General features: G+C 36.3%; 2 protein-coding genes across 2 annotated transcripts; both read right to left on the bottom strand.

The window, feature by feature from the left end:
- Window positions 1–899: 899 nt before the first annotated feature.
- LOC132304151 (cell wall protein DAN4) lies at window positions 900–14,514 on the bottom strand. Its single transcript, XM_059801712.1, has 5 exons — window positions 14,098–14,514; window positions 8,576–8,637; window positions 2,947–3,037; window positions 2,392–2,494; window positions 900–2,302 (listed from the first exon to the last, which is right to left on the bottom strand). Exons 1-5 carry the CDS (start codon window positions 14,301–14,303, stop codon window positions 1,079–1,081), a joined length of 1,686 nt encoding a protein of 561 aa, XP_059657695.1. The 5' UTR covers window positions 14,304–14,514; the 3' UTR covers window positions 900–1,078.
- Window positions 14,515–20,166: 5,652 nt separating this feature from the next.
- LOC132304152 (uncharacterized) lies at window positions 20,167–26,851 on the bottom strand. The gene is made up of 9 exons (XM_059801713.1): window positions 26,634–26,851; window positions 24,490–24,599; window positions 22,422–22,490; window positions 22,058–22,173; window positions 21,893–21,947; window positions 21,439–21,559; window positions 21,183–21,230; window positions 20,839–20,933; window positions 20,167–20,666 (listed from the first exon to the last, which is right to left on the bottom strand). Exons 1-9 carry the CDS (start codon window positions 26,716–26,718, stop codon window positions 20,568–20,570), a joined length of 798 nt encoding a protein of 265 aa, XP_059657696.1. The 5' UTR covers window positions 26,719–26,851; the 3' UTR covers window positions 20,167–20,567.
- Between the last annotated feature and the right edge of the window lie 85 nt (window positions 26,852–26,936).

Here is a 26,936-nt window from a genome sequence, read left to right on the forward strand (position 1 = left end):
CTTTGTCACAGTGGTTTGTGCCCTTAGAACCCCATATAGGATTCTCTTTTTGAAGACACAACCAATCCACTGAACCAACATGACTTTGATTTTTAGTTAAACAGTGACCTGACTCCCAATGAAATTTAAATTGAAATGCGCCAACTTTTAATGCACACCAGAGATTGCAGGAGACTATAATTTCAATGTTTTTTCATCATCAGTGTTTATACAATTTTGTTTTCATTAAATATCCAAACCAACCCTAGATTATGACTTAGTGAGAAATTTTGTTCTGGAGAAAGCTGTCACAGAAATTTATGGACAATTGAAAACAGCATATTCCAAATAGCAATTCCTTGAAAAGTATAAATAAAATAGACGGACATGGAATAATTGAATGAAATATCTGCAAATGTGTGTGTGTGTGTGTGTGTAGAGAGAGAGAGAGACTGCTCTGGAAGTCTTGTTCCTCACCCAGTTTCTTGGCCCTAAGAGGCTGCTCAAACCAATGCTATAATTTTGAACCCATTGTAGGCTTAAACTGCCTTTTCAAAGTAAACTTTAAGAAAACAAGATTAAGGAACCCTTTTTGGGTATTGACCGGAAACTGTGGTTCAGACTTAAGAGTCTAATACACACTTCGTCATCAGCAAGACGTCATCCCTCACTCACATCCTTCATTTTCATATAAATGTAGTCGGATATGTCCAGAATTCGGACTCTCTAGCACAAATCCTAAAAAATAATACCAAATTCAATGGTAGCATTCAGTTGTTTCTAAGCTTAATAATATAGATAAGTTATTTTCACTCATCACCTCAATGTAGGATGCTGTATGGAAGCCTTCAAATGCAGCTGGGAAGTAAGATACAATAGTTGGTATACAATTGCCAGAGTAGTGTTAAAAAGTTCAGGAATGATCAAATAGCCGAGACTTAATATTAACTTAAGAATGTTACAATATAAAATTAAAATGTCAATAGAAGGTATCTAAGATATCAACCATCTATCTTTATACTAAAGATATATCCAGGCCTCTAATCAGTTCAGAACACTAAAACATGGCCACATAACTTACAATCCTGTCTAAAACTAATTACAAATCTTCTATCTCCTCGAGGGAAGAAAAATGCACATCGATGCGATTGAGAGCATCTTGATCAATGGTGGTTGTGGTAAGCCACTTCGTTGGGGAGTAATCCGATTGTCGTCTGGAAGATGAATCATTGTTGGCAGTCTGCTGCTTAGATATCTCAATATCTTCAGAATCCACTTGACTTGTCTTGGTTTGAGGACTGAAGAGCTGGGATTTCATCTCCAAGCAAGATTTTAGATCATCCTCATTCCGGGCTTTGTTCAACTTATCACTAAGTTCACTAAACGCAGAAGCCCTCTCTTCCCGCCAGGGTTTTGGCATCTTTGGCTTCTCGATAAGTTCATCTTGCTCATTGAGGTTGTTATGACCATTGTTTTCCTCCAGTTTTCGAAGCTTCCTTAGTCCGTCATCAACGATATCTAGCATCCTCTTTCTACAGTTTTCCGTTCTAACTGGGTTAGATCTTAGCTTTAACTTCAACCCATATATCATCGTTTCACCACCGTCTGCCACTGGATCAGGATTAAGATTCAATGTTGAGGAATCATCCTTCGTAGGCCCTTCTGACATAGAATTCACCTTGAACACCTTCGTAGGCCCTTCTGATGTAGAATCAGGATTAGGGTTCAGTGTTGAGGACTCGTCCTTCGAAGGCCCTTCTGACGTAGAATCAGGATTAGAGTTCAATGTTGAGGATTCATCCTTCGTAGGACCTTCTGACGTAGAATTCACCTTGAACACCTTCGTAGGCCCTTCTGATGTAGAATCAGGATTAGGGTTTAATGTTGAGGACTCATCCTTCGTAGGCCCTTCTGATATAGAATCAGGATTAGGGTTCAATGTTGAGGACTCACCCTTCGTAGGCCCTTCTGATGTAGAATCAGGATTAGGGTTAAATGTTGAGGACTCATCCTTCGAAGGCCCTTCTGACGTAGAATCAGGATTAGGGTTCAATGTAGAGGACTCATCTTTCGTAGGCCCAGCTGACGCAGAATTCACCTTGAACACCTTCGTAGGCCCTTCTGATGTAGAAACAGGATTAGGGTTCAATGTTGAGGACTTATCCTTCGTAGGCCCTTCTGACGTAGAATTCACCTTGAACACCTCCTCCAGTAAATGAACATTCTGCATGTACCTGTCGAAAGCCTCATTTTCTGCTTCAATATTTCTGTCCCTGTATTCCTTCAGCTTTAAAAACCTCCATTCGTTTATAACTGTAGCATCCTGAAATTGTTTCCTACATCAGGACAAGTCATTCTAAAACCAAAAAATAGTACTCAAGAGATGACAGTAAATAATCTATGTCCACGCACCTTTCTGGTCAGTGGCTTCCTTGACCTAAGTGGGGTTTGTAGATTATTGAATTGGGCAAAGTTGTTAGAAAGTTGCCGAAGTGAAGCAACTCTATGTGAATTCCTGAAACAACACCAAACAGAGATAAGAAACAAAACCTGAATTCTAACTCAACAATACAAATAAGCAAGTAAAATTCCATGGAAAGTGGTATTTTGATGTGATCTAGAGGAAAAGGCCACGACAATGAAAAGAACATATAAAATTGGAAAATTTTCATTTGCTGAAAGAAAAAAATATATAGATATAAATTAAATAACCAGTCCCTCCTTTAAAAACGAGTGATTTTCAGAAATCCAAACTAAATTCTAATTGATTGTCGATACAGATATTCCATTGTGATTCTCAAACAATTGTAAGCATGAGAAACATGAAACCCATGAGTGCAAGGAAAGTGCCACTTCGGTAGAACTTCAGGTAACTCTCATCTTCACATCATAAACAATAGAAAAGCAATGTCAAAGCAGACATTCAACAAAGATATACATCTGAGTCAATTGACGCTCACAACTTACCCGGAGGGAGATGCCTCAGTTGACTGTTGGTCAAACAAAGGAGAGCTAGAAGATGGTGATTTTTCTGGAAAAGTTGCACTGGCCTTCAAAACTGCAATCACAGTCCAAAAGATAGAAAGCAAGTAAACAAGGCCATCCTTCTAACAAAATTATAAAATGTAAAATAAGAAAATCTCACCCCAGCATTAACATTATAGAAGACTAAATATTGAAACCGATGCCTTGCTCTTAAAAGTAAATCATTAATCTTCATTTGACTGATATCAAAACTGACACAAAGCATGAGAAAAAGGAAAATAACCAATTGTGGATTTGTTATGGGACCCAATCTTGAGCTGAATAGTCTTATTTAAACATTAGGTTAATTTGTTACCAGTCAATTATATTTGTATTTCCATAAGTTTAAGAGTCGCAGTATCTGGTAATTTCAGCATTTTGCTAAGAATGATTCATAGAAGTTCGTTATGGGATATTATTCTGGGCCAGGATTATTTACAAGTTAGGCAAATTCCAAGAAATCTGAACTCTTCTGCATATCTCATCCCAATTAGAGGGAAGTGAACATCTTCAGATTAATATCATATAACATTCTGAGAAGGACAGAGTGTTCATCCACATAAAATATGGAAAAACTTCTAGAGTTTCTCTCCCTCCATAGGTGGAAAACAAGACCCACAATTGATAGTTTATGAAGCTGATTTTTCCATCATTTTATTCTTTGTAATTTCAGCCACCAATTATATAGAAATCAATCCAATTCCAAACCCCTTTTACCCACAATCTCATCCTTTTTTCCACCCTTTTAAACTTTGAAGATACCAGCTTCACGTAACTTTTGCTTGAGGCATAAATATTTGAGTTCTGTGGTATCGTCTTACATGAGCTCAGTATCAGTCAAGAAATTCTATTTCCACAGCCATCAAATATTTCATATGATGACTTCTTCTGCAGTAATAGTGAACATTGAGATGAAGAATCTATGGCCTAGCTGGCTTCACTGAAGAGTACGTAAAGGCTATTGCAGTTGCTCTCTAGGCAAGAATCACACTAAAATACAGATGACTCGCGAGTTATAATCCTCTATTTCTATTCTATATTCAAATCTGAAATGTCATCCCACTGAATAAACATAACCACCAACAAGCAATGTTGGAAGAAACAAAGATTTAGATTACCGTGGTAGTTGGAAGAAACAAAGATTTAGATTATCATGGTAGTTACAGATGCTCAGAAGACTAAACCCAAGTCAGTCAAAGCTAAGCATGGAAAATACAACTGATTTTCAGGCTGTTACAATCTAAGGATGTCTTTGATCTGTAGACTGTCTCGACAGTTATGTCATCAATTTAGATGGATTCAATTGTATATGGAAAAAACACAGTATTGTCCGTGTTACTTCCATATTGTTAATTCAAATTAATTTGTGCCAATATTTCATGTCACCAAAGATGCCAATCTGATGCACATACTTTTCATCTTAATACTATAGGACTCAAGATGGAGTTTGTTCGCCATGCAAACAACGAAAATTGAAAATTGGGGATTTCTTTCAGTAATCTTGTGTGAGCAAGGTTTCGATAGAATTGATTCCTATTTTGAATGTACATGCTGCAGGTCAGTGTACTGCTTGTGGTTTTTCAAGAGCCAATGGGATTTTGGCAATTCTAAATTTGTTGGACATGGACTACTGTATTGGTCTTGGGGTTTTATTATGAATTATGATATTTAGTAGGTCTAGAAAAGCCTTAGTGGTCAAAGATTCAAAGTTCCTATTTTAGGGTCCTAATCCAGGTAAAAGATAAGTCCAACAGGCTGCTAATATCTTCTATTTTTCTATCAAATAAATGGTGTGATCAACCTAACATTACAGGGTGCCCAAGTTATTCATGGTGAGATTCCTAGAATATTCTTTCTCGTTCCATGTATCTTTTCGGTTCTCCAAGTTCAGGTGATTACCACAATAACCACAACTAACTTAGTTTCTTCAGCTTTTATCCCAAGAGCCTAATACCACAACCTTGTACCTTTCCACTACCTTTTGTCCTTTAATTTTAGTTAGCTGCGATTCAGAAGTTCTACCAACCGATTCTCTGCAATACCAGCAACTAATCACTTTAAAACCAGATGAACTAGCTCTCTTAGTTAAAGCGCTATGCAATTTCTTCCACCCTTTTACATCCTCAGTATGGTCTCCCTAAACATTTGGGCACCACGTAATCAACTATAGGTAGCATGACTTTTCACTTGCTAGTCTTCTCCTACATCTTCTGCTTCTTTAGGTGCTGAGAAGTTGCATGAGATTAGAAAAGCCCGTAGATCTAGCTATCACAACCTACTATTTAATGCAGGTAGCAGGAATCACCTTTCCTAATGTTAAGTCAACAGACAATCTATAGATAATTAGATACCCATAACATGATGCTGGTAGTATTGAAAAGTTTAGGAGGAATCCCAGCTTTTTACTAACAAAAAATGAATATGCATAAGCGTACATTCTCACTATTTTATTATGAGAAATGTCATCAATTCCAAAGAGAAAAGGTACAGAATTGGGAAAGAAGACCCCTAAACAAGAAGATTAGGCTATAAAGCATAATCCAAACTCAAAAATTTCCTTTGGCAACACACATTTGGGCTTATTATGCCAACTTGACAGTTGCCAATAAATCTATAGTCAAACAAACCATTTTTTATTCTACTAGATAAGTGTTACATATGGGTTGGGTGATTGGGTATATATGGGTTAGGTTTTATTCTACTACATACGGTCTTATCCCACATCGAATCCGAATGGGAAAGTGATTGGGTATATATGGGTTGGATGTTAATGCCACATAATAACTTGGGTTAATTACGACGACACCCACTGAGGTTTGACATAATGATAGCTATATATAAGTTGGACCATTTTTGAATGGTGACACCCCCTTAGGTTTGATAAAGTTAACAAAGACACTCCAATAGTCCTGACACATGGTGAATTGACATTATTACCCTTTGACACATTCAATTACCAATTTATCCAATACAATTTTTTTTTTATTGACCAAAATACCCTACCTAAACAAATAGCCAGCTCGAAACCCACCGCTACCATTTCACAGCCCTACCATAGCCACCACCGCAACCACCAGTCGCCACCAATACTGCCCACCCATTTCTTTCTCTCTCTCCACCCACCACTGCAGCCTCTGCCACCACAACCAAAACCCATTAATTGAACCCGTGAAAAACCCAGATGAAGCTCCAATGATCACAATACTCCGCTACAACAAACTGATTCCATATTCAGAAAATAAATTTCATAAACAATTATATAGATCTCATGTATCCAATCACATGATTACCATAGTCAACACCCTTCCTCTCTCCCCTTCACGTTATTGCCACAGTCATAGCCTCTTCCACCATGTTGTCTTCTTCTAATTATATATACATATATATATATACTATCTTCTTCGATTTAATGAATGCATACACTTTATATTATATATAAACACATACAAAAGGTTTTTTTTGCGAATTGAAGATCAAATGAAGAAAAAAAGGAACGGGTCTGTCTGTTTTCCTTTCCACCCTTTGAATTATATATATATATATATATATATATATATATATATATATATTTTCTATCTCTTTATCAAAGAACAAGATATACTCACACACACACACACACACTTATATATTATCAAATTTGAACAAAACAAAGGAAAATACATAAATCCATATATATAGACCCATATATAAACAGTCCTGATTTGAAGTTTCATTGGTTTGAATTAGAGCTCTGATTTTGATAACCCAGATGAAATTAACCGTGAAAAATTGGGAAGAAGGGCTTTTAGAGGAGCAAACCTAGAAATGGGCCGGCGAGGTCCGGAGCCAAAACACGAGCCGCCAAAATCAAAAAGGAGCAAACCCAGAAAATTAACGCCAGCGAGGTGGGGATCCCAACACCGCAACCACCCACCACCAATACTGCGACGGTACATGGGTCCACCTTCCATGGCCATTTCGACATACTCTCTCTCTCTACAACGGTGCTCCCCAATACGCTAATCTTTGATCTACAGTGAAGATGGGTCGTCTTACCCACGACGGCGAAACTGACGATTAGGGTTTCGGGGCAAGGAGCACCGTCGATATTGATGAATGGCTCTTAGAGTTTGATTGCAACCAATACGCGACATCGATATTGATGAATGGCTCTTAGAGTTTGATTGGAACCAATACGCGACATCGATCTGCGGCGATGGTGGGCGATGGCAGGTGATTGTGGTAGTGGTGGCGATGGCGGGTGATGGTGTGTGGTAGTGGTGGCAATGCCGCTGCTCTCTTTTCCCCTCTGCTCTTCCATATATATATATATATATGGGCAATAGTGTATATAATGTATATATCTAAGGGCAAATTTGACTTTTCATGAGTTATGATATTTTACAATAAAAATGAATTAAATGTTGAAGGGCAATCTCGTCTATTCTAACATTTAAAGGGCTTGTTTGGATCAAAATTATCACAGGGGGTGTCGTTGTCCAAAAAACAGCTAAGTTGTATATGGCTATCAATATATTAAACCTCAGGAGGTGTCGTTGTAATTAACCCTAATAACTTCAGCTTTTGAGTCAAACCATGAAACACCCGACCCATTACAGTTGGTATCAGAGCCAAACCCAGACCTTGATCCAGTGTCATGTCAAATGCTTGACCTGGAGGTGTTCGGGTCTGCCCACCCAGGTAGGCAAGGTGGCCCGACCGCAACGAGGACATTGCGAGTTTTGGTTGGGGGAGAATGTTATAAGGAGGTCTTGTCTCATATCGGATCCGGATGGGGAAGAGATTGGGTATATATGGATTGGGTGCCTAATACCTTAAAGCTTTTCGGTCTGACCGCAAAGCACCTGGCCCATTACAATAAGCTTCTATAAATAGCTGCAAGCACTAGAATCACCAATTTCTCGTAATTTTCTCATTGGTAATATAAATTGTTGAATTTTTCGGCTATAGCTCTTTTATGGATATGACTGGAAACAGGGATGGAGCCAGAAAATTTGTTTAGGAGGGGCACATTGTAATATTGTACACCATAATATATATATATAGTATAATGTCCATGCATATAAATTAATGTTTATGAGTGTGTGTGTATATATATATATATATATATATATAGAGTGATATTTTTGGGATTAAATTAATTATACATATAGAATATAAGGATTAAGGAAACTATTTAAGAGGAGAAAAAAAAACACACATATATAGAATATTATAAGGGAAAGAGAAAATTCAAGGGGGGCACTTTCTATATTTTTATGAAAAACATATATATTATAATAAAAGTACATATAAAATATAAGAGGGGGAGAAAATCCAGGGGGGCACGTGCCCCCCCAGGCCTTAACTCCCTCTGTCCCTGACTGGAAGCAGGGTGAAAATTGAGGCATATCTCAATGACCTGCTTAAAAGGTGCTATGTCAAGAGAACTTTATAAGGATAGTTGCAACCACGTGTCTTGAGTAAGATTTGGAGGTTCTGACATTCATGGGGAGCACACATATAAACTTTCCCAGGCATGCAACAAACCAAGACATATTCAGTACTACAGTAGCATTTGAATTATGCATACCATGGATATGACATGGATTTTGAGCTTTAGCACAGCAACTCTTGCATGACTGGTACGGGCACCTGCACAAGATATTTCAGCTCATCAATCTAATCTAACATGTCCACAAATATATATATTGTCTCAAACATATATGTAGAAGGAAACCAATAGTTGATATTATAGAGCAGAATGCTGAGACAAAAAACCATAAACCTTTCTGTTCATTCGTCGAGTAAATCACACCTGAACATTGCCTTGAAACCGAAAAAACATCTGTCATCTACTATGGATTGCACACACACACACACAAAAAAAAAAAAAAAAAAAAAAAAAACGGTCTGCATTTGATCCAATACTGAAGCAGCCAAAGCGATACTGAATTTTTCATCCAACAGGTGGGTTCTAAGGGCTAGGACTGTAAACGAGCCAAACTTTCGACAAACAGCTCGAGCTCGGCTCGCTAAGGACTCGGTTCGTTTTCGTTTGTTTAATAAACGAACCAAGCCCAAACAAGTTTTGCATGTTTGATTAATAAACAAACCAATCTCAAACACTCCCCAGCTCGACTCGTTTGTTCATGAACACGTTCATGAACAGGCTTGTTAATAGGCTCGTTTTTAAAATCGTGAACATGAATATATATGTATATTTTTATGTATTTATATCTATATAATAGGTCCATTCCTTTAAATATTAACTTAAGAAAGGCTCATTCCAACCCAACCCAGCCCAATGCATATAAGAAATAATAACTTATCAAAAAAAAAAATCATATAAGAAATAATATGATTTTTTAAGAATAAAACAGCACAAGCCCATGTTACAAGCCCATCCATAAAACCCTAAACACACCCCATAAAAGTCATATCCATCCCTAACCCTAGCACACAAGCTGCCTTCCCCATTGCACGCACCAAACAGACGCCCTCTGCCGCGATGAAGATCTCTCCCCTCCCTCTCTATCACACATTATGTGTTGCCTTCCACTTTGAAAATGGAAACATGGTGGCTACAGATTAAAGGAGATTATCTGCAGATTATAGAAGCATAATCTTTGGAAATATAAAGGGGATAGAAGTTACCATAAATGGTGATTTCTTCAATAGATTTGTTTACATTTTTTTAGATCTGTAATTTTATATATATATATTTGTTTGAAGATTTAATTGTATAATTATAGTATATATTAATAGCCCCAAACGAGCTTCGAGTTGAGCTCGAGCTTCCGTGAAATCTACCGAGCCGAATTCAAACACTTGGGTGAAAGCTCGGCTCAAGCTCAAACACTCTTCCTACATGTCCGAGCCGAGCCCAAACAGGCCACTACTCGGCTTGGCTCGGCTCTACTAAGGGCTATCAAGCCCATATAAAGACAAATTTAAACTGGAACTGCTTTGGGTCATAAGCAGGTTTCCCAATACATTACCCAGGTTACAATTTTGGTGTTCTATGCTGAACATTGTCTTGTAATCACATACATGGTTTATAACTTAGGGTAAAACACACTGACCTTCCTGAGGTTTGGCCTAATTACACACAAATGAAACTTTTGCGAAAAAAAGTTCCACTAAAAGGGCAAAACCCAGTACACGAGACTCCCGCCATTGCAAAAAAGTTTCACATACCCCCCATTAACAGTTTAATCCTTACTAAAAAAAAAAAAAGACTGAAATGACTATTATGCCCCCATTATTTTGTTAATAAAACATGTAAAATATCTAGTGTAGCAAAATGACGATTTTGCCCAAAACAAACTTTACCCCGTTCTCCTCCCCTAAGAAGCACGAACACTCCAAAATGGGCGAAGAATCCGTGTCTGACACGGACACGCCCCGACACGTGTCGGACACGCCAAAAAACGCGTTTGGAATTTTTTATATTTTTTGAATTTTCAGACACGGCATGGATACTCCGCGGACACGGCACGGACACTCCGCGGACACGGACACGGCACGGACACGGCACGGACACTTCTGGAATTTTTTTTTTTTTTTTTGAATGCTAATATGTTTTTTTTTTTTTTTTTTGTACTACCCTTTTGGTATTGTAAATGGTAAAAGTCCTAGGTCAAATGAAGGATGGGAATAGATGATAGTACACTGACGTGTTTTTGTATCTTTTTTGGGGACTAGCCTTTAGGTTTTTGTGAATGTTAAGTGCTAACAGTGAAGTCCTGAATGTTAAACATTCATGAATGTTAATAGTCCTTTCTGTCTATGCTTTTGTATTTGGAGTAAAGTTGCACTGATGATTAAATGATACTAGTTATTATTCTAATGTCTTGTTTTTTATTTGGTTTTATAACTCTGCAACATTGTTCTTTTATAGTTTATTAGTTATGAGTTATGATTTGTGTTTTATTTTCATTGTGAGGTTGATGAAAAATAGTAACACTCAGTAATTTTTAAAGTACCACATCATATATATATATATATATATATATATATATATATATACTATTCGCCGTGTCCGTGTCCGTGTCCGTGTCCTAATTTTTTTGGATTTGCAGTGTCGCCGTGTCGGTGTCGTGTCGTATCCGTGTTCGTGCTTCTTAGCTCCTCCCTTTCTTCCTTCACTCTGTTCTCTCTCTCCTATCAGCACCACGGCACCTGTGTCCTCTCTTCTCCACCTCATCCCACGGCTCCCACCACCACCTACACTCTCCTCTCTCTTCACTCTTCTCTCTTCTCTCATTTGCAACTGACTCCATAGCTGCCGAAGGACTCCATCTCTTGGGTGTCGATCCGAGCCTTGAGGCTCCATGGGAAGACTTGTTTCCGGCAACCCCAATCCTTTCTCTATATATATACAAATAAACATATATGTTCACACGCAGGTGTATACATATTTTAATCTGTTTAAGCATACAAATGCCTGCATATATATGTGGATAATTGTCTGTATCTGTATTACTCAGAAATATGGGTCTGATAATCAACTGGTTGGTGAAATATATTTGTTTTGACACAACTTTATTTTTATATGTGGATAATTAAAATTTTCTAATCCTCTCTGATTGTTGAAGATTCAATTTTTTGTACAGATGATAATGTCTACTGTTGCATTTATACGTACCCGATGCAATCAATCTCAAATGATAATATAATAGAATTGTCATCTAATTAGAAGAGGTAGAGCAAGATGCATCACAAGCAGAAAATATAATATCGCTATGAGAATAAGATTAGATATATGGTTTAACTTTTTGCAATTGAACCTCTAATATCTTCCCTCAGTTAATCACACAATTGGCTTGGTGAAAAATTAGAAGAGATATGCCTCGCTGTGGGACCTTCAGAAATTCCTTTTCGTTTTGTTATGTTACTGTGATAGGTTTCTTCAAAAAGGCTTGATCCGTTTATTGTAAATTGTCCTACAATTTATATTACACTGAAGACCTGTACAGTTCATGAGAAAATTTGGTTGTAAAGTTTCAAAAAGTGTTGGCCCATTGATTGTATAGTACTACAATCTATTGTGGGATTCTGAAGTGCTATGTGAATCTACTTAAATCTTTTTGACTATTTATTAAAATGGTAAATTTACTAATGATTTGATATTTAATAATGAGATCAGCTATGATATAGTACAATAGAAGCTCGACTTCATGTGGCTTGCAAACCGTCAAAAAAGTTCTTTAGAAAATTCTCCACTTCTACAGTTTGCTGGAAACTACATCTCGAATCTCCAATTCTTCTACCCTTTCCCGGGAGTCGATGACTATTCATAGCTATTACCTTGACACCAAAGAAGAGTTTGACCCAATGCTTTATTTCTGTCCTAGTTGATCCTGATTTTTCTCTCCTTTAAAAACAATGCAAGTTAATGAAGGGTATACTCCGTAGCAAGTGAAGGTGAATCAAGGCAAGTGTATGACAGGCAATCATATCATGTTTGTGTCATACACTAACCTTCATGCACTCCACCTGCAACGGACTAGAGTCTTCATCAAAGTTGAACCATTCAAAACATTTTCTTTTCTTGTTTTTCTTTTTCTTGTTTTTTAATTTCTTTGCTCAGGTAAGTACTCACACACACTTTTGCCCATGCCGGGTCCAAACCCCTCCCCTCCTCTTTGAGGATGGGGAGGTTATACCATTGGGCTAGAGGCCCTATTGAGAACTATTCAAAACATTACCCTTATCCAGTCCCCTCTTAAGAACTCTTCTTCAGGAGAACCTAAAGGTTTTTCTCAAAACTGCATTCAGTCTCCTTGGTTTATGTCTAGATAAATTGATTCTCATGAAACTTTCAAATATTTCCTTTCTTTCCTCTTTCACATTTCCAACTACAGATTGTGACACACAGGTGAAGTTCAAAAAAGTTTCATGCATATGTTTTAAGGTTCGCACCATTATTTATCTCATCATTGGTTTAAGTTTCAAATACTCAAAGTTCATGAAATCTAATTTCTTTAGCTATCAAAACAATTATAGGTTCATCTCTTTCCCTTAAAAGTGATGCTTCTTCGAATTGCCAATTGGTCATTCATCATAGTATGCAACAGCACTCCACATAATGTCATAAAGTTCCAAGCTTCTGTTTTTTTCCATGCTTATCTTTCTGGCATACCTTTTATATCATTAAAACCCATTTTTTTATGTCATGATCTACCATTCTTTATTGTATTCAAAATTTCTAATTTCTGCAGCTTTTTGTGTAGATTATTTGGTTTTCTATGGACTCTAAATTTCATAAGTTTCAGCAAGTACAGTTCCTTAATTGCTTTGCCTTTTCTGTTCAATTGATTATTTTGGGCAATTTTAAACTACATATAATACAATAAGATCGAGTTTTGTTAGTGCTTACAACAGAAAATCTTTTCAGCAATATTTCTATGTAAGTATGTTGGATAACACAACTTCAGTTAATAAGAAAGGCATCTGTTTATCAATTCAATTGGAAGGTATCACAAATTAATTATACTTCCTAACTATCACCAATTCCCAAATCCCAAATTATCTTAGGTGTCCTTGGTTTTCTTTGACGGGAAAGTACAACATGATGTCCATCATACTTTTTTTTTTTTTTTAATGCCTCTCGGCAAGACCAGGAGGTATTGTGTTCAACTCCAGAAGCATCAAGCCTCCGCCCTGATCTTACCTAATACTCATGGTTCAGGGTGATTGTGGGGGATTAGTCCCGTCCCAAATGAGGTGGAAACACACCCTCCATTACCCAAAAAAAAGAAGTGTGTTAAAGGGAACCCATGCTTATGCTGGCCAGAGACTTGCAATTACTAGAGCTTAAGAAGACAGAAGGTTCATTCCTCATAAAGCACATTGCTGTTGAAGATGATTGCATAAATTATGATGCAATACATCATTAGGAAAATAGAACAGTGCTTCCTACAATTCGATTTTACAAGTGGACATAGGTTATACATATATGCACACACATTTATTTCTGTAATCGTAAAGCTCATTGAAAAAACCCTAGGGTTTCGATTATCAAGATATGAAGAATAGCATATGCATTAGGAAGTAAAATTTCAAATAGAATAGAAACGAAGACGAATTAATGGATGGGAATTGAAATACCTGGATCGAGCTACGTTGCCGCACTTGATGCACTTGGGTTTGTTGAGGCCGCGCAGGTTCTTGGATGCATTGGTGGTAGGAGGAGTGGTGACGGTGCCGGCGGTGGCAGCGACGGTGGTGGTGGTGGTGGTGATGGCGGTGGCGGAGGTGGGGGTACCAGTGGTGTCGTTGCTGTTGCTGCTTAGGGCTGGTGATGAGGCCGCCATTGTTGGTCAGTGTTTGGATCGGAAGTCGTGTTTGGAAGATTGATGAAACAAAACTCCGTTGTAACAACACGACATTCTTTGCTGGTTCAGAGTACTTTCAGACACCGTGGACCATCCAAGGGTCTCGGAACTTAATTAAACTTGGGCCATCGCTAGTACTAACGCCGAGTTTGGACTTTGGGTTTGGGGATGGGAGAAGAGGGAAAATATACAGAGAGTCACACACAACTATGTGTATATATATACAGTTTAAGGCTAAATTATACTAACTCCCCTTGCGTTTGCCCAAATTACATTAACCTCCCCTATTTCTACCGAAAGTGATTTTAAGTGTAAAAAGACAATAATGTTTGTATATTATATTATATCTTAGTACTAAAGAATGACAAAATTGTCATTCTAAAAGTGCACTAGCATACATGTATGTAATTTGCTCAAATTTTATGAAAGGTTAATGTAATTTACCTTATATATAATTCGGGGAAAAAAAGAATAAAAAAACCACTAAGTCCTACTTTTTTCAGACAAATAGGTCCTTATAAATTTTTCACAAGACCAATAAAGTCCTACTTTTGAAATTCTTTTTTCATATTTAAAATCTAAACCACTTAACTTTTCATGTATACCCTTATCAAATTAAACCTTTACAATTGTATATATATATATATATATATATATATGTTTTTTTTTTTAAATCAAAATTTGATAGGTAAGCCAAATATTTCTATTTGACATATTTAAATATGTCTAAAATATTTCTATTTGGAAATTTTTCATTTTTATATTGTTATATTCAAAATAATTAGTTATTTTTCAAAGGATAAAAGTTAGAAAAATTATTTCAATAAAATGAAATTATAATGTTTTATAAAAAAAAAAATTGTTTTTATATATAATATGTGTGTTGTGAAATCTACAAATATTTTTGAAATTGAACTTTAAATAAATTAATTATAAGTTAAATACATAATATAACATTCATGAATTGATTAAACATAAATAGGGACGGAGCCAAGATGTAAGATAGGGGGGAGGAGGGGGCAATAGTGCATTTGTTTAGTAATTTTAGGGACCAAATCTAATATTTCATGGATATATTACTGAAAATAAACAAATTATAAGGATATATTACTATAAAAAAAAAAAAAAAAAAATTAGTGGGATCCTTCCCTGAACATAAAATAAAAAAATTGTAGAACTTTACTTCTATTTGGGATACAAGTGAAAAATTGAGTAGTTTAGAACATAAATGGAAAAAGATTTCAAAAGTTGGACTTATTGGTCCTATGAAAAACATATAGTATGATTTATTTATCTTTTCTTAAAAAAAAAATTAATCAAATAAAGGAAAAACAATAAATATATATTGTTCACTTTGTTCTTTTTGGATTTTTTTTAATTTATTTTTCATTTCACAAACCAAATAAAGTAGAGATGAACTTTTAGAAAACCATTCCAGTTTCCCTCACTTGCAAGCTTTTTTTAGCTCTTCGAACTAGGTTTGGATTGAATTTTAAATTGAGTTTTATTAGACGTGTTGGTTAACCTCAACCCAACTCAAACTCAATCAAGATGGACTTCAGATGATAGAGATTGTACCAGAAAGCATAATTTCTGATACTGCTTCCTCCAAAGACTCAAGCATGGTTGAGGGGTCTCCTACTTCTAACATGTCTTCCAAGAAGCAAAGGAAAAAACTCCGGAAGCTGGAAGCTGATTCAAGTAATATTAGGATTACTAGGGGAATGCTTGCAGGTGGGAATATCCCACCATCGGTTAGTCAATGATTGGATTATGGAATGTTGAGGGCTCAACAGGAGGCAAATGCAGAAGGAAGTCAAGGCCTGGTTGAGTAAGTTCTCTATTCATTTATGTTGTTTGGTTGAAACAAGGGTGTGCAGTGCTAAATTTCAGAGGATTGTGGATAGGATTAGACCTAATTGGTCATGGATGAATAATTATAGTGCTGTGGCAGGGGGTAGAATTTGGTGTGGTTGGGATCATACTAAATTGGTTACTAGCATTCTTGAGATTAAGTCTCAGATAGTTCTCTTAAAAGTGGAAATTATAGGGACTTCTCTTCATTTTTTTGTTGCTTGTGTATATGCTGAAAATACTATGTTGGAAAGGAGACAGCTTTGGAGTGATCTTGTGGATTGTTCTACTCAGGTTTCTGGTCCATGGCTGCTGATAGGTGACTGGAATATTATTAGGTTTAACAGTGAGAAGAAAGGAGATCTTAGACATCCTCCTAGAGTGCTTCATGATTTTAACTTTACAATTGATCAGCTAAGTTTATCTGATTTACCTGTTATTAATGGGGAGTACACTTGGTGTAACATGAGATTTAGTCAAAGAAGAATATATGCAAGGCTTGATAGGGGACTGAGAAATCAGGAATGGGATCAACTGTTTCCAAATTCCCAAATTCTACTGTCTCCTCCATTGGTGTCTGATCACTGGGGTTTGTGTCTTCAATTCCCTATGAATATTGCTGATGGCCCTAAACCTTTTACGTTTCTGTTGGTGTGGAATAACTAATAAGCCGTCTGTGGTTACAAAATTAATTTCTGATGTTTGGCAGAGTGGTACTTATGGTAATCCTATTCAGAAGCTGCTATATAAACTTAGATTGGTTAAACAAGCAGTGAAAGCCTGGAACAAAGACCAGTTTGGTTCTGTTTTTGAAAAGGTTATTACTAGCAGGAAAGCTTTGTAGGAAAATCAGTTTAATCTAGCAGAGGATCCAACAAATGAAGATTTAATTCACAAGGAAAATGAAGCCAGGAGGACATTTGAATCTGATTTTTCAAATGAACCAATTTTGTTATCCCAAAAGTCCAGAACTAGATGGTTAAAGGATCAAGACAGATGTACTAGATACTTTCATCAGAAAATTAAAGAGCACAGGGCTGGTAATAATATTTATTGTTTGCAAGAGGGTGAAGGGGAGTTCATTCATGATCAGGGCAGAATCAAAGAGATCTTTGTGCAGTACTTTCAAACGTCTTTTTCTCAGGACAGTCCTGTATCTCAGCAGCCAGGTACTGAATATATTAGAAGAACTCTTGGGGAAGCGGATGCAGGTATGATTGAGGCTGTTATTTCAAGGGAGGAGGTTAAGCAGACCATGTTTGCTATGGGGCCAGATAGGGCTCCTGGCCCTGATGGTTTCAGTGCAAGATTTTTTTCAGCAATATTGGAAGGTTGTTGGAGCAAATTTTACTGATGCTGTTCTACAATTTTTTGATACTCCATCCATGGGAAAAGGAGTTAATAGCTCCTTTATCACTTTGATTCAAAAGAAGAAGGAAGCTGTTCAAGTTGGAGATTTTAGGCCTATTTCATTGTGCAATGTCTTTTATAAAGTTATCACCAAGATCTTAGCTAATAGGTTGGCAAAGGTATTGAGTTCTATTGTGGGAAAGGAGCAAAATGCTTTCATCCAAGGGAGAAGAATACAAGATAATATTATTATTGCCTGAGCTATTGAGAGGTTTTGGCACTAAGTTTGCTAAGCCCACCTAAGCCTGGAAGATTGACCTAAGGAAAGCTTATGATTCAATTCATTGGAGTTTTTTACTTAAATTATTACAGCTTTATGGTTTTGGTAATAAATGGATACAGTGGGTTAAGGAATGCATCACGACAGTTTGGTTTTCAATTCTGGTTAATGGCAGTCCATGTGGTTTTTTTCAACCTCAAAAGGGGTTGAGACAAGGGTGTCCTTTGTCTCCTTTACTTTTTACTTTGGTTACGGAATACTTTTCTGGTCTGGTTGAGCATGAAGTAAGGAGAGGTACAATTGTGGTTTCAGAGGCTGCAAAAAGAGCTGGTATTCCTGTGACTAATCAGTTTTTTGCTGATGATTTATTGCTTGTGATTAGAGCTAACATGGCTTCTGTTTTTACTCTTAAGAGGATTTTGATACACTTTGAAAAGGTGTCTGGTTTGGCTGTGAATAAAGAAAAGTCTGAACTTTTCTTTTCTAGATCTGTCAAGAGGAAGTCAGTGATTCTAAGGAGCTTGGGGTATAAGGAGGGTCAGCTGCCTTTTACCTATCTTATATTACCGAGGGGTGACTTTTCTAAGCTTGTGGATAAGGTTAATGCTTCAACTACTAGATGGAATGGGTTGCATATATCAATGGCTGGTAGAGTGGAACTTTGCAGAGCAGTGGTTACTCCTTTAATTTTGTATTGGACATCAGTGTATTCCCTTCCAGCTGCTGTCATTAATCTTATTGAAAAGAGAATGAGGAATTTCATTTGGGGGCATAATGATGATACCAGGAAAATGCATGGTTTAAACTGGAAAAAGCTAGCTGCTCCTAAAGAAGGAGGAGGGATGGGATTGAGGAGAGTACAGGATGTTGATCTTGCCTCTAAATGTGTCTTAGCATGGGATTTCCTATTATCAAAAGATAGGATTTGGGTGGCCTGGTATAACAATTACTATTTAAAAGACTTCTTCCTTTTGGCAGGTGATTCCAAAGGTGTCTTCTTCATCATTATGGAGGAGTATAGTGGCAGTGAGGGATATTCTTCAACTTCATAGCAGATGCTATTGGTGATGGTAATGGAATAAAAATATTTCTTGATTATTGGTGTAATGGACAATTTTTATCAAATTTATATAGTCGTAGGGTGCAACATCAACTGAATAGAGACAAGAACAAATACGTTGGTGATTTTATTTTCGAAGGTCAGTGGGATGTGAATAAGATTCCACTAGTTATGCAGCAGATCATTCTTCAGCAAATTATTCATGGAGGGGAGGATGAAATCTTTTGGCAAGGGTCACAATTTACCTTAAATCAGCATGGAATGTTTGTCGAATTAAAATGCAGGAGGTTTGCTGTGCTAGTGTTGCAGAATGCAGTGTTCACAAATACTCACTTGCAGAAATAGGGTTATTCCTTAGCTTCTAGATGTATATTCTGTTACAAGGGTGTGGAGGACAGTGATCATATCTTTTACCATTGTGAGTTTGCTTGGAAGGTTTGGGGAACTCTGGCAGACCTCTGTCACTGGAGGTTAAACTCATACAATTCAATCCGAGAAATGGCTTTGGATTTTTCAGTGCAATTGAAGATGAAATCTCAAAAGACAAAGTTGTATAAGATGCTGTTTACTGCTACTTTGTACTTTCTATGGAAAGAGAGGAATGATAGAGTGCATAATGGAATTTTTGCTTCTCCAGTTGAAGCGGCTAAGTGTATTTTGTGGGAAGTTATGGATATCTTAGGGGTATGCCTCCAAGATGTCATTTCAGTTTTTCATTAGGTTTTTGGGATGTTTTTACATCTTTAGGTTTGCCTGAAGGTGTTTCTGGATTTTTGATTGTGTTTGCTTTGGGGTATGCCCCATGTGTTTCTTGTATTTCTATTGTTTATATCTATAAAATTTCCTCCATTTAGGAAAAAAAATTATTACATACAAACTAATCTGACCAAATCAAACCTATTCCAAACAAACCCTAGCTTAAAAAATTAAATTCAAATTGAGCCATACTTGGAACTTAACTAGCCTGGTTAGAGATCAGGTTGAGTTGGAGTTTACGGTTTCAAATTCCGGACTCCTCTAGTCTAAGATTAATAATCCTTCCGTAAGCTTGTATGTATTCAAATCTTACCGTTACCTTAGTAATTAAATTAAAACACCTGTTGAACCAAAAAGGTCACACGGTTATTTCGTCTTGTCACATAGGTGGCTCGATTCACTTGCCATAAATCAAGATCCGAGCAAGCTCCATGAGCAGTAATTTGATCACACTGTTCCAATTTTCCTTCGTTATTTTTTTACCAAGTAGTTGATATCAGATGTTGGAGATTCAGTGCAAAGCAGTTTAAATACAAAATCAATTACACGAACTTGGCAACTTGTATATCAATTAAATTTCATTTCTCCAATCCAAATTACATTCAAGCTTTCAGATACTGAAGTAATGAGAAGCACAAGCTTCTCTCTTCTCTTCCAAGTTTCTCATATTCTACAAAGGATGAAACATAAACAACTCATCAATGTAATCATAATTTCCCAGACACCATTCGTTTTACGTGAAGTTACAAATCGAGGCAACTGCTGAGAAAGGAGTCAGAGGAGAGGGGTTGGAAAGAATAAATTAGTCGAGAGCTTCCATACGTTTGAGATTATGGATTGACTGCCTTAAAGAGGGGAAGAAATTGTAAAACTTCAGGGTCGTCGAAATATACCACGTGTGCATTCAATCTCAGAATATTGCACTGTTTCAAGTTGGCTACCATTAACAGAGAAGTTTGTATGAAGGCATGTCTTCAATTCGTAAGACGTCTTCTGTTAGAAGCTCCTTCTCAAGCTGAGCACGAGTAGATTTCAAAACATCCTATAAAATATAGGAATTATTAGTTAAGCAAGTACTCAGCAGAGAAAGACTGGAGAATGAGAGAATATGGAACCATTAGGTCTTTGCACAAACTAGAGCACACCGGCACATATTGCCAAAACAACCGAACCACATGCTTCAAGTTAATGTGATTTATGGTGGGGTTACTTACATTAAACTCCATGTAGTTGGCATTTCTCTCCAGCCACTGCTTGTCCATAACGACGAAAGCCACACAATAGAGCAAGTCAAAAGCCCACTCATTTTCTGAAAAAGCACATTAGAAATCTTCATTAATTTCAAAACCATGAAAACTATTCAGGTAAATGGACATGTAAAATATATAGTTGAAGTGGAATTCAAACCGTGAACATGAACGAATCTAAGGTGTCCCTTAATCATCTGGTAATACAATGCTTTAAACCAAACTAGCCTAGAGCTGGCGTGAGCAACAGTAGCTATGAAGGTTCTTCAGAACATCACACTAGGATCTGGAGACAAAATGCAGTATCTTACCTGACAAAATCTGCAAGAAAACTCCCCTGACAAATGTTCTCGGTTTTGCTGCAAGTAATTAAACTCACTTGAATTAGCAACCGCCAATAGAATTCATCAAGTATCATGCCAAAAGTTCAGACAGAATATGGATTCATCTAGGTCCGCTCAGATCAATAGAGCTCACTATATGGTATGGACCTAGCGTGTTCGCGTTTTGTGTGCATATTAGGTTATTGAATATTTTAAACTCTGAGCTAAGCTGTTTTCCCCTTACTGGCATCCAGGTCAAGCATTTGCATGATCATGAATGTGATATTTACACCAGCAACTGCAAATGGATACTCCCATAAAGCTCGCTCGCCTCCTTGCTTCTTTAAAAGTTGCTGAAAGGACGTCTGCAGCAGAAAGTAATTAGGAAAATTTAAACAAAATATAATGTTTTACTGTTTTTTACCATGTTTACATAGTTCCGGAAATATTAACCACATCAGCAAAAGGATTTAAGCCTTGTGCATTCGGTATTTCCACTAGATGAATTTTTCTAGTGTGAAGTTTTGGACGTAAAAACTGAATATTATGAAAACCAATACCTTTCTAGGTTAGGTAAATTGAAACCAAAACTGCTGCTTAATAAAATTAACCGCCCTAGAGAACAAGAGTCTTGGCAAGCAGGGGAAAATAAATGTGAATTTGATGTTCCCAATTGAACAGCCAAAATAGAATCTTACAGAAAATGTCTTAGCAAAAAACAATAGGTTCTCCAATGAAATGAATCCAGCTCCTCTGTTCAAAACATAGTATTGTCCAGATAAATTGAATTAGAAAAAGTATGCCAGATATTTTAGAGGGAAACATCAAACAACGAACTCGAGGATTACAGAGGGAAAAGCAACCTGAAATCAGTTGATGGATCTCTACCCTGCCAACCCATTTCTTTCCATTGATCGGATACCAAACCATGGAGCTCTTTACCAGGGTATGTCGCAGACCATAGAGCTCTCAAAGCTTCCTGTAATTGTAGAAATTCAGAAAGGAACTTAAAATAAAAGATTCGACTGAATTCGTAAAGAAATGTTGGAAAACTAAAATATAGTATGTTTAAGCCTGGTATTTCTTCTGTCACAATGTTCTCTTCCATAATATCATTTAAGAGCTCTCCACCATTGATGCTCAAGTTGAGTTCTCATCCCGACAAATAAATCTAGTACCAGGATTTATAAAAATGCTTATGCGTCAAAAAAAGAACAGAACACACACCTGATGTTCTACTCTAGAACCATCGAAATAAACCTTCATACGATGCTTCAACCTTCTCAATCTCTCTTCCTACATGTTTTTAAAATCTATCACTTGAAACAGATTCATGATGACAAATTTATGCCAAAAGTGAAATATGTAACCTGTTATTAAGCAAGGAAAAGCAATTGCCACGTAATTTCATATGTAGGTTTTACTCTATAATTTAAAATTTGGAAGCAAGTCAAAGTATGAATAACATGAAATGAAATAGATAAACATAATGAATAACAAAACAACTGTAGGAATCGCTACCATAGAACAATTCTCATTTTTAAACTTAACTGGCATAGAGCAACAATCTTATTTGTTTTAAACCTAAGACTTGCTTTATGTGAATCAATTGCATAATTGCAATAAAAAAAATGGTAGAGCATCCTGATAGAGCAGGAACCAAGGACCGGTACCAATTTGACAAGAGTTGTGTGTTCGCTGTCGGTATACATAAGACAAAACAAGAACCAACAAGCTAAATTGATAGGTCCACTGTCTGGTGAAGTTTGCTTTACCAAGGACAATGAGAGAGTGAGAGAGAGAAATGGGTTCAAATTTTGAGCTACCCTTTTGTAGTCTGGTGAAATTTATATACACACACACACAAACACATATATATAGACACACAAAAACAGAGTTCAGTCAAATATGGGAAAAAAAATTTGGTTAGTTCAAATGCATGTAATATGTACTGGGAAGGATTGATGAAAATGGACAAGCTTATATAAGCTTCCGAAAAAGCTTTAGTTGAACCAAACCTACACAGGCTACCTGTCAACAAAATTAGTTGAATTGGAGTTCAACAAAGTCCAAGTTCATTCAAGACAAGACAAAATAGCCTTTTAGCTTGGCTGAGCTCCTTGGCATCCCCACAAATAGTTAATAGGTTGTGAACAAACTTGAGGGGATGTAACACTCTAAAATTATTTTTATCTATTTGTCACAAATTCATAAGTGAAGGCTTGTGAGAAATTATATTGGACAAACAAAACCAAGGCACGGTCTATTTGTTCCCCATGCAAAGTAGTCTTTATAACAGAGCTAGCTATAGCCTATAGGTGGCTCAAGTCAAATGGATATAACTGATTCTATCAAAATCAGATGAACCGTATCTAGCATTTTCCATTTTACAATTCAGATGCAGGGTGTGAGTCTGTTTTCCTGAGAATCTGAAGAGGAGGTCCCTCACAATCTTGAATTGAGACTGGTCAGTCCAAGAACACTCAACCCATGAATGAGGTTACACTGATATAGTACTTTATTTTTTAAAAAATATAGTAGAATACACTAAGATACTTTAAAATATAGTAATTAATAATCTGCATCACATCATGAAATAAAAAAGGTGGCTGGATAGGCCAATCAATGATAAATTAAACTCTAAACTAATTTTAGAACCAGAGCAGCCACTTTTGACAGCTCCATTCATATATCTAGTTTCAATATAGGGCAAGCAAAGTTATTTCTAGTAAATTTGGTTGCTTCCACAAAATTCGAAGTAATGAGTTCACATGCAAAATTCTCTGAAAGCATACAAAATAACTTCTTTTTTTTTTTCCCTAGTTGATACTCGCTCGCACACAGCCCCTCAAGGAATTGTTTGCATACAAATTAACTTTGGCGGTAACATTAATGAAACAGTTCAACTCCAGTGTGAAATGAAGAAAGCAGCACAGAAAATCAACTTTTCAAAACAATAAGAAACCAAAATTTTAGGGAGAAGAAATAAATACATAAAGACGAACAAACCTGTTCAGTTTAGTTCTCTGGAAACAGTTTTCTTTATTTTCGGTAAGTATTGAGATAAAAGTTTTCAAAAACTCCAGAAACAGAAAACAATTTTCAGAGAATTATAAGAGAGGCAATTCACTGAAAGCAGTCCCTCTTTTACTTCAGTTTCAAAAAAACTGTCAACCAGACAAAATTTTGAACTGTTTTCTGTTTTTCAATTCTCTGAAAAGAAAAACTGCTCTTAAATTACTAAACCAAGCAGGTGCTATGATAAAGTTTCCTGAGAGATTATTGATGCACTTGCCTGTAAGGGTGTCAAATTGATGCAAATTCGTTCATAAGTTCCCTTTCTCTTGAAACAAATGCAAGTGAGGCCCTTTCCCATCCGCGTTGGCGTCCCACAAGTTGCATCATCTGCACTCAACAAATGGACTTCTGCCTTAAGTATATGATTCTCAATCAGCTAACTATCTAATTACAATAATTAATTTTACAAAAATTTGAACAAACCCTAGGAGGAGAATAAAAACATGCCTCAACACAATTATTTAATGGATGAAACAAAGAAAATGGCAGTAACACTTTTTTGGATTTGGTTTCTGATCAAATACTTGAGAAGGTCTGGCAGTGAAGCTTGGTGGTGAAACAATAGCGTACAAGAAAAATATTATCAGTAAAGTAAAGAAAATGAAAAGGTATCTGCTTTCATGCAACTTTTTCGTTTACACGAATTTAGATCTATATGAGAGTGGATGGAGGAGGGAAGTTGCTTTCATGTGACAACTCAATTTAAACCTTTTGAGGAACTCCGGATGACCAATTGGCCTTACATGAAGTTCTCAAGAACAAACTAACTTGGAATATTTCAGTCCTACCCCCAAAAAAGGAAATAATAATATATATATATATAGAGAGAGAGAGAGGAGGCTGCTGTCCTCTTACAACCGCTGCAGAAGTCAACTTTCTACTTCACACATACATAAACACACACATGTATATATGCATGCATACATAGATATACTGACAATTAGCTTAGTTGATTGTGCTGAAGATGTAATTGCATCGCTGCACTACAAACATGGTAGATTGGCATCTGAAAGGAAGTGATGAAGTCAGGAAATAATTTTTACGATTTTCAAATTAAAAAACAAAGACAAGAGAAAGAAACAGATATTAAAAAATATATATATTGATATGATCATGACAGCAATTTGTTTCAACTTATTTTTTTTCTTCTCGTTTTCAAAACGAAAGGTGTATAGATCAATAATAAAATCTCCCGTGATCCGTTGGTCCAATTGCTTTTAGGTCATTGACCACATTGAGGATACAACACAAATCACCACTATGCCTGCAAAGTATTTGTTTCTTTTCTTATCTTTTCTTTTTCTTTTTTCCTCCTTCTATCGGGACCGCAGATAGAATGAGGGAGGGTAGTCGAACTCAACAATGTGGTTATTACCACCGACACACCTCGACTCATATTCCTCCTTTTGGCTGCAATTAAATAGAGAAAATGCAGGGCAGTACTTCCCTTCACATTCTTTTCCTCTTGAAACTGAAACTAGCAAGGATGAAAAAATAAATAAAATAAAATAAAAAAATAGTAAACTGCCAGCATTGCATTCTACTGACTGCAGAGCACCATAACTTCCTTCAAAATTTTCTTAAAGACACATTAATCCATTCTTAAATTGAAACCACCAAACGAACCACATTTGGTGGAATCTTGTACTAGACCGAAATAAAAAATAAAAAAAAACCAACAACAACAACAACAATAACAACACTACAATTTAGCATATTGATTACATTAAATTAAATTGAAATAGCTACCCACCTTTCTGTGTTCACATTTAATAAACTAAATAAATTTTCACATTTAGTTTACAGACTAAAAAATTATTAATAGGCAACTTAAAAATTACATAGATGCAACGAAGTTATAAATTGTTAATAGTGAGAAAGAGATCAATTCGTGATTAGGAAAATCAAACCAATAAAAATCAATTCGTGGTATTTGGAGAAAAAAAAAAACATTTTTTATTTTACCGAAAGTCTAATTTCATTAGATGGTAAGAGCAAAGCTCGGAGAATATAATCATTTCAAATAAATTCGAATAGTTGTAATCTTTCTATTAGAAACAAGCCACTTAAATAATAATAATAATAATAATCAAAATGAAATGAATAAATAAATAAAAAATGAATCATTGCAACAAATCAATCAATCATCGGAACATCAGAATACATAACATTGTATCCGAAATCCAAACTGCCAGTTACTGGATTGCGATGATCTAAACTTCTTGGCAGAACAACTAATCGAATTCATATATATATACACACGCATAAAAATATAGATATAGATATACACATTAATACATAAATATATATAGAGAGAGAGAGGGAAAAAAAAAAAAGAAAAGTGATTTGATTTGAGAGGACCTAACGAAGCAGAAGCGTGAGAGCATCTGGAGTTGGATGAGGGATGGAATGTACGGATTGCGACACAGCTTCCCCGAGTCTTCATTTGAAACTAGAAGTGGGTTGTTTCTCTCTCTAGACTTCGATCCCTTAGCAAACATACAGACAGTTACACACAGACAGACAGATATATGGAGAGAGAGAGAGAGAGAGAGAGAGTTCGTCGTTTCTCGCGGCTATTGTAGAGTTGTATGTAGGTCCGAGTGAAGTGTTTTAAATCGACGAAAGTAAAAACAAATGGTAATTCCTTTAATTTCAAATCGA

This window comes from Cornus florida, unplaced genomic scaffold, assembly GCF_030987335.1.
Source record: "Cornus florida cultivar Cherokee Brave unplaced genomic scaffold, ASM3098733v1 CherokeeBrave_3.0.0_Hap2_Chr04, whole genome shotgun sequence".
NCBI classification, from domain to species: Eukaryota; Viridiplantae; Streptophyta; class Magnoliopsida; order Cornales; family Cornaceae; genus Cornus; species Cornus florida.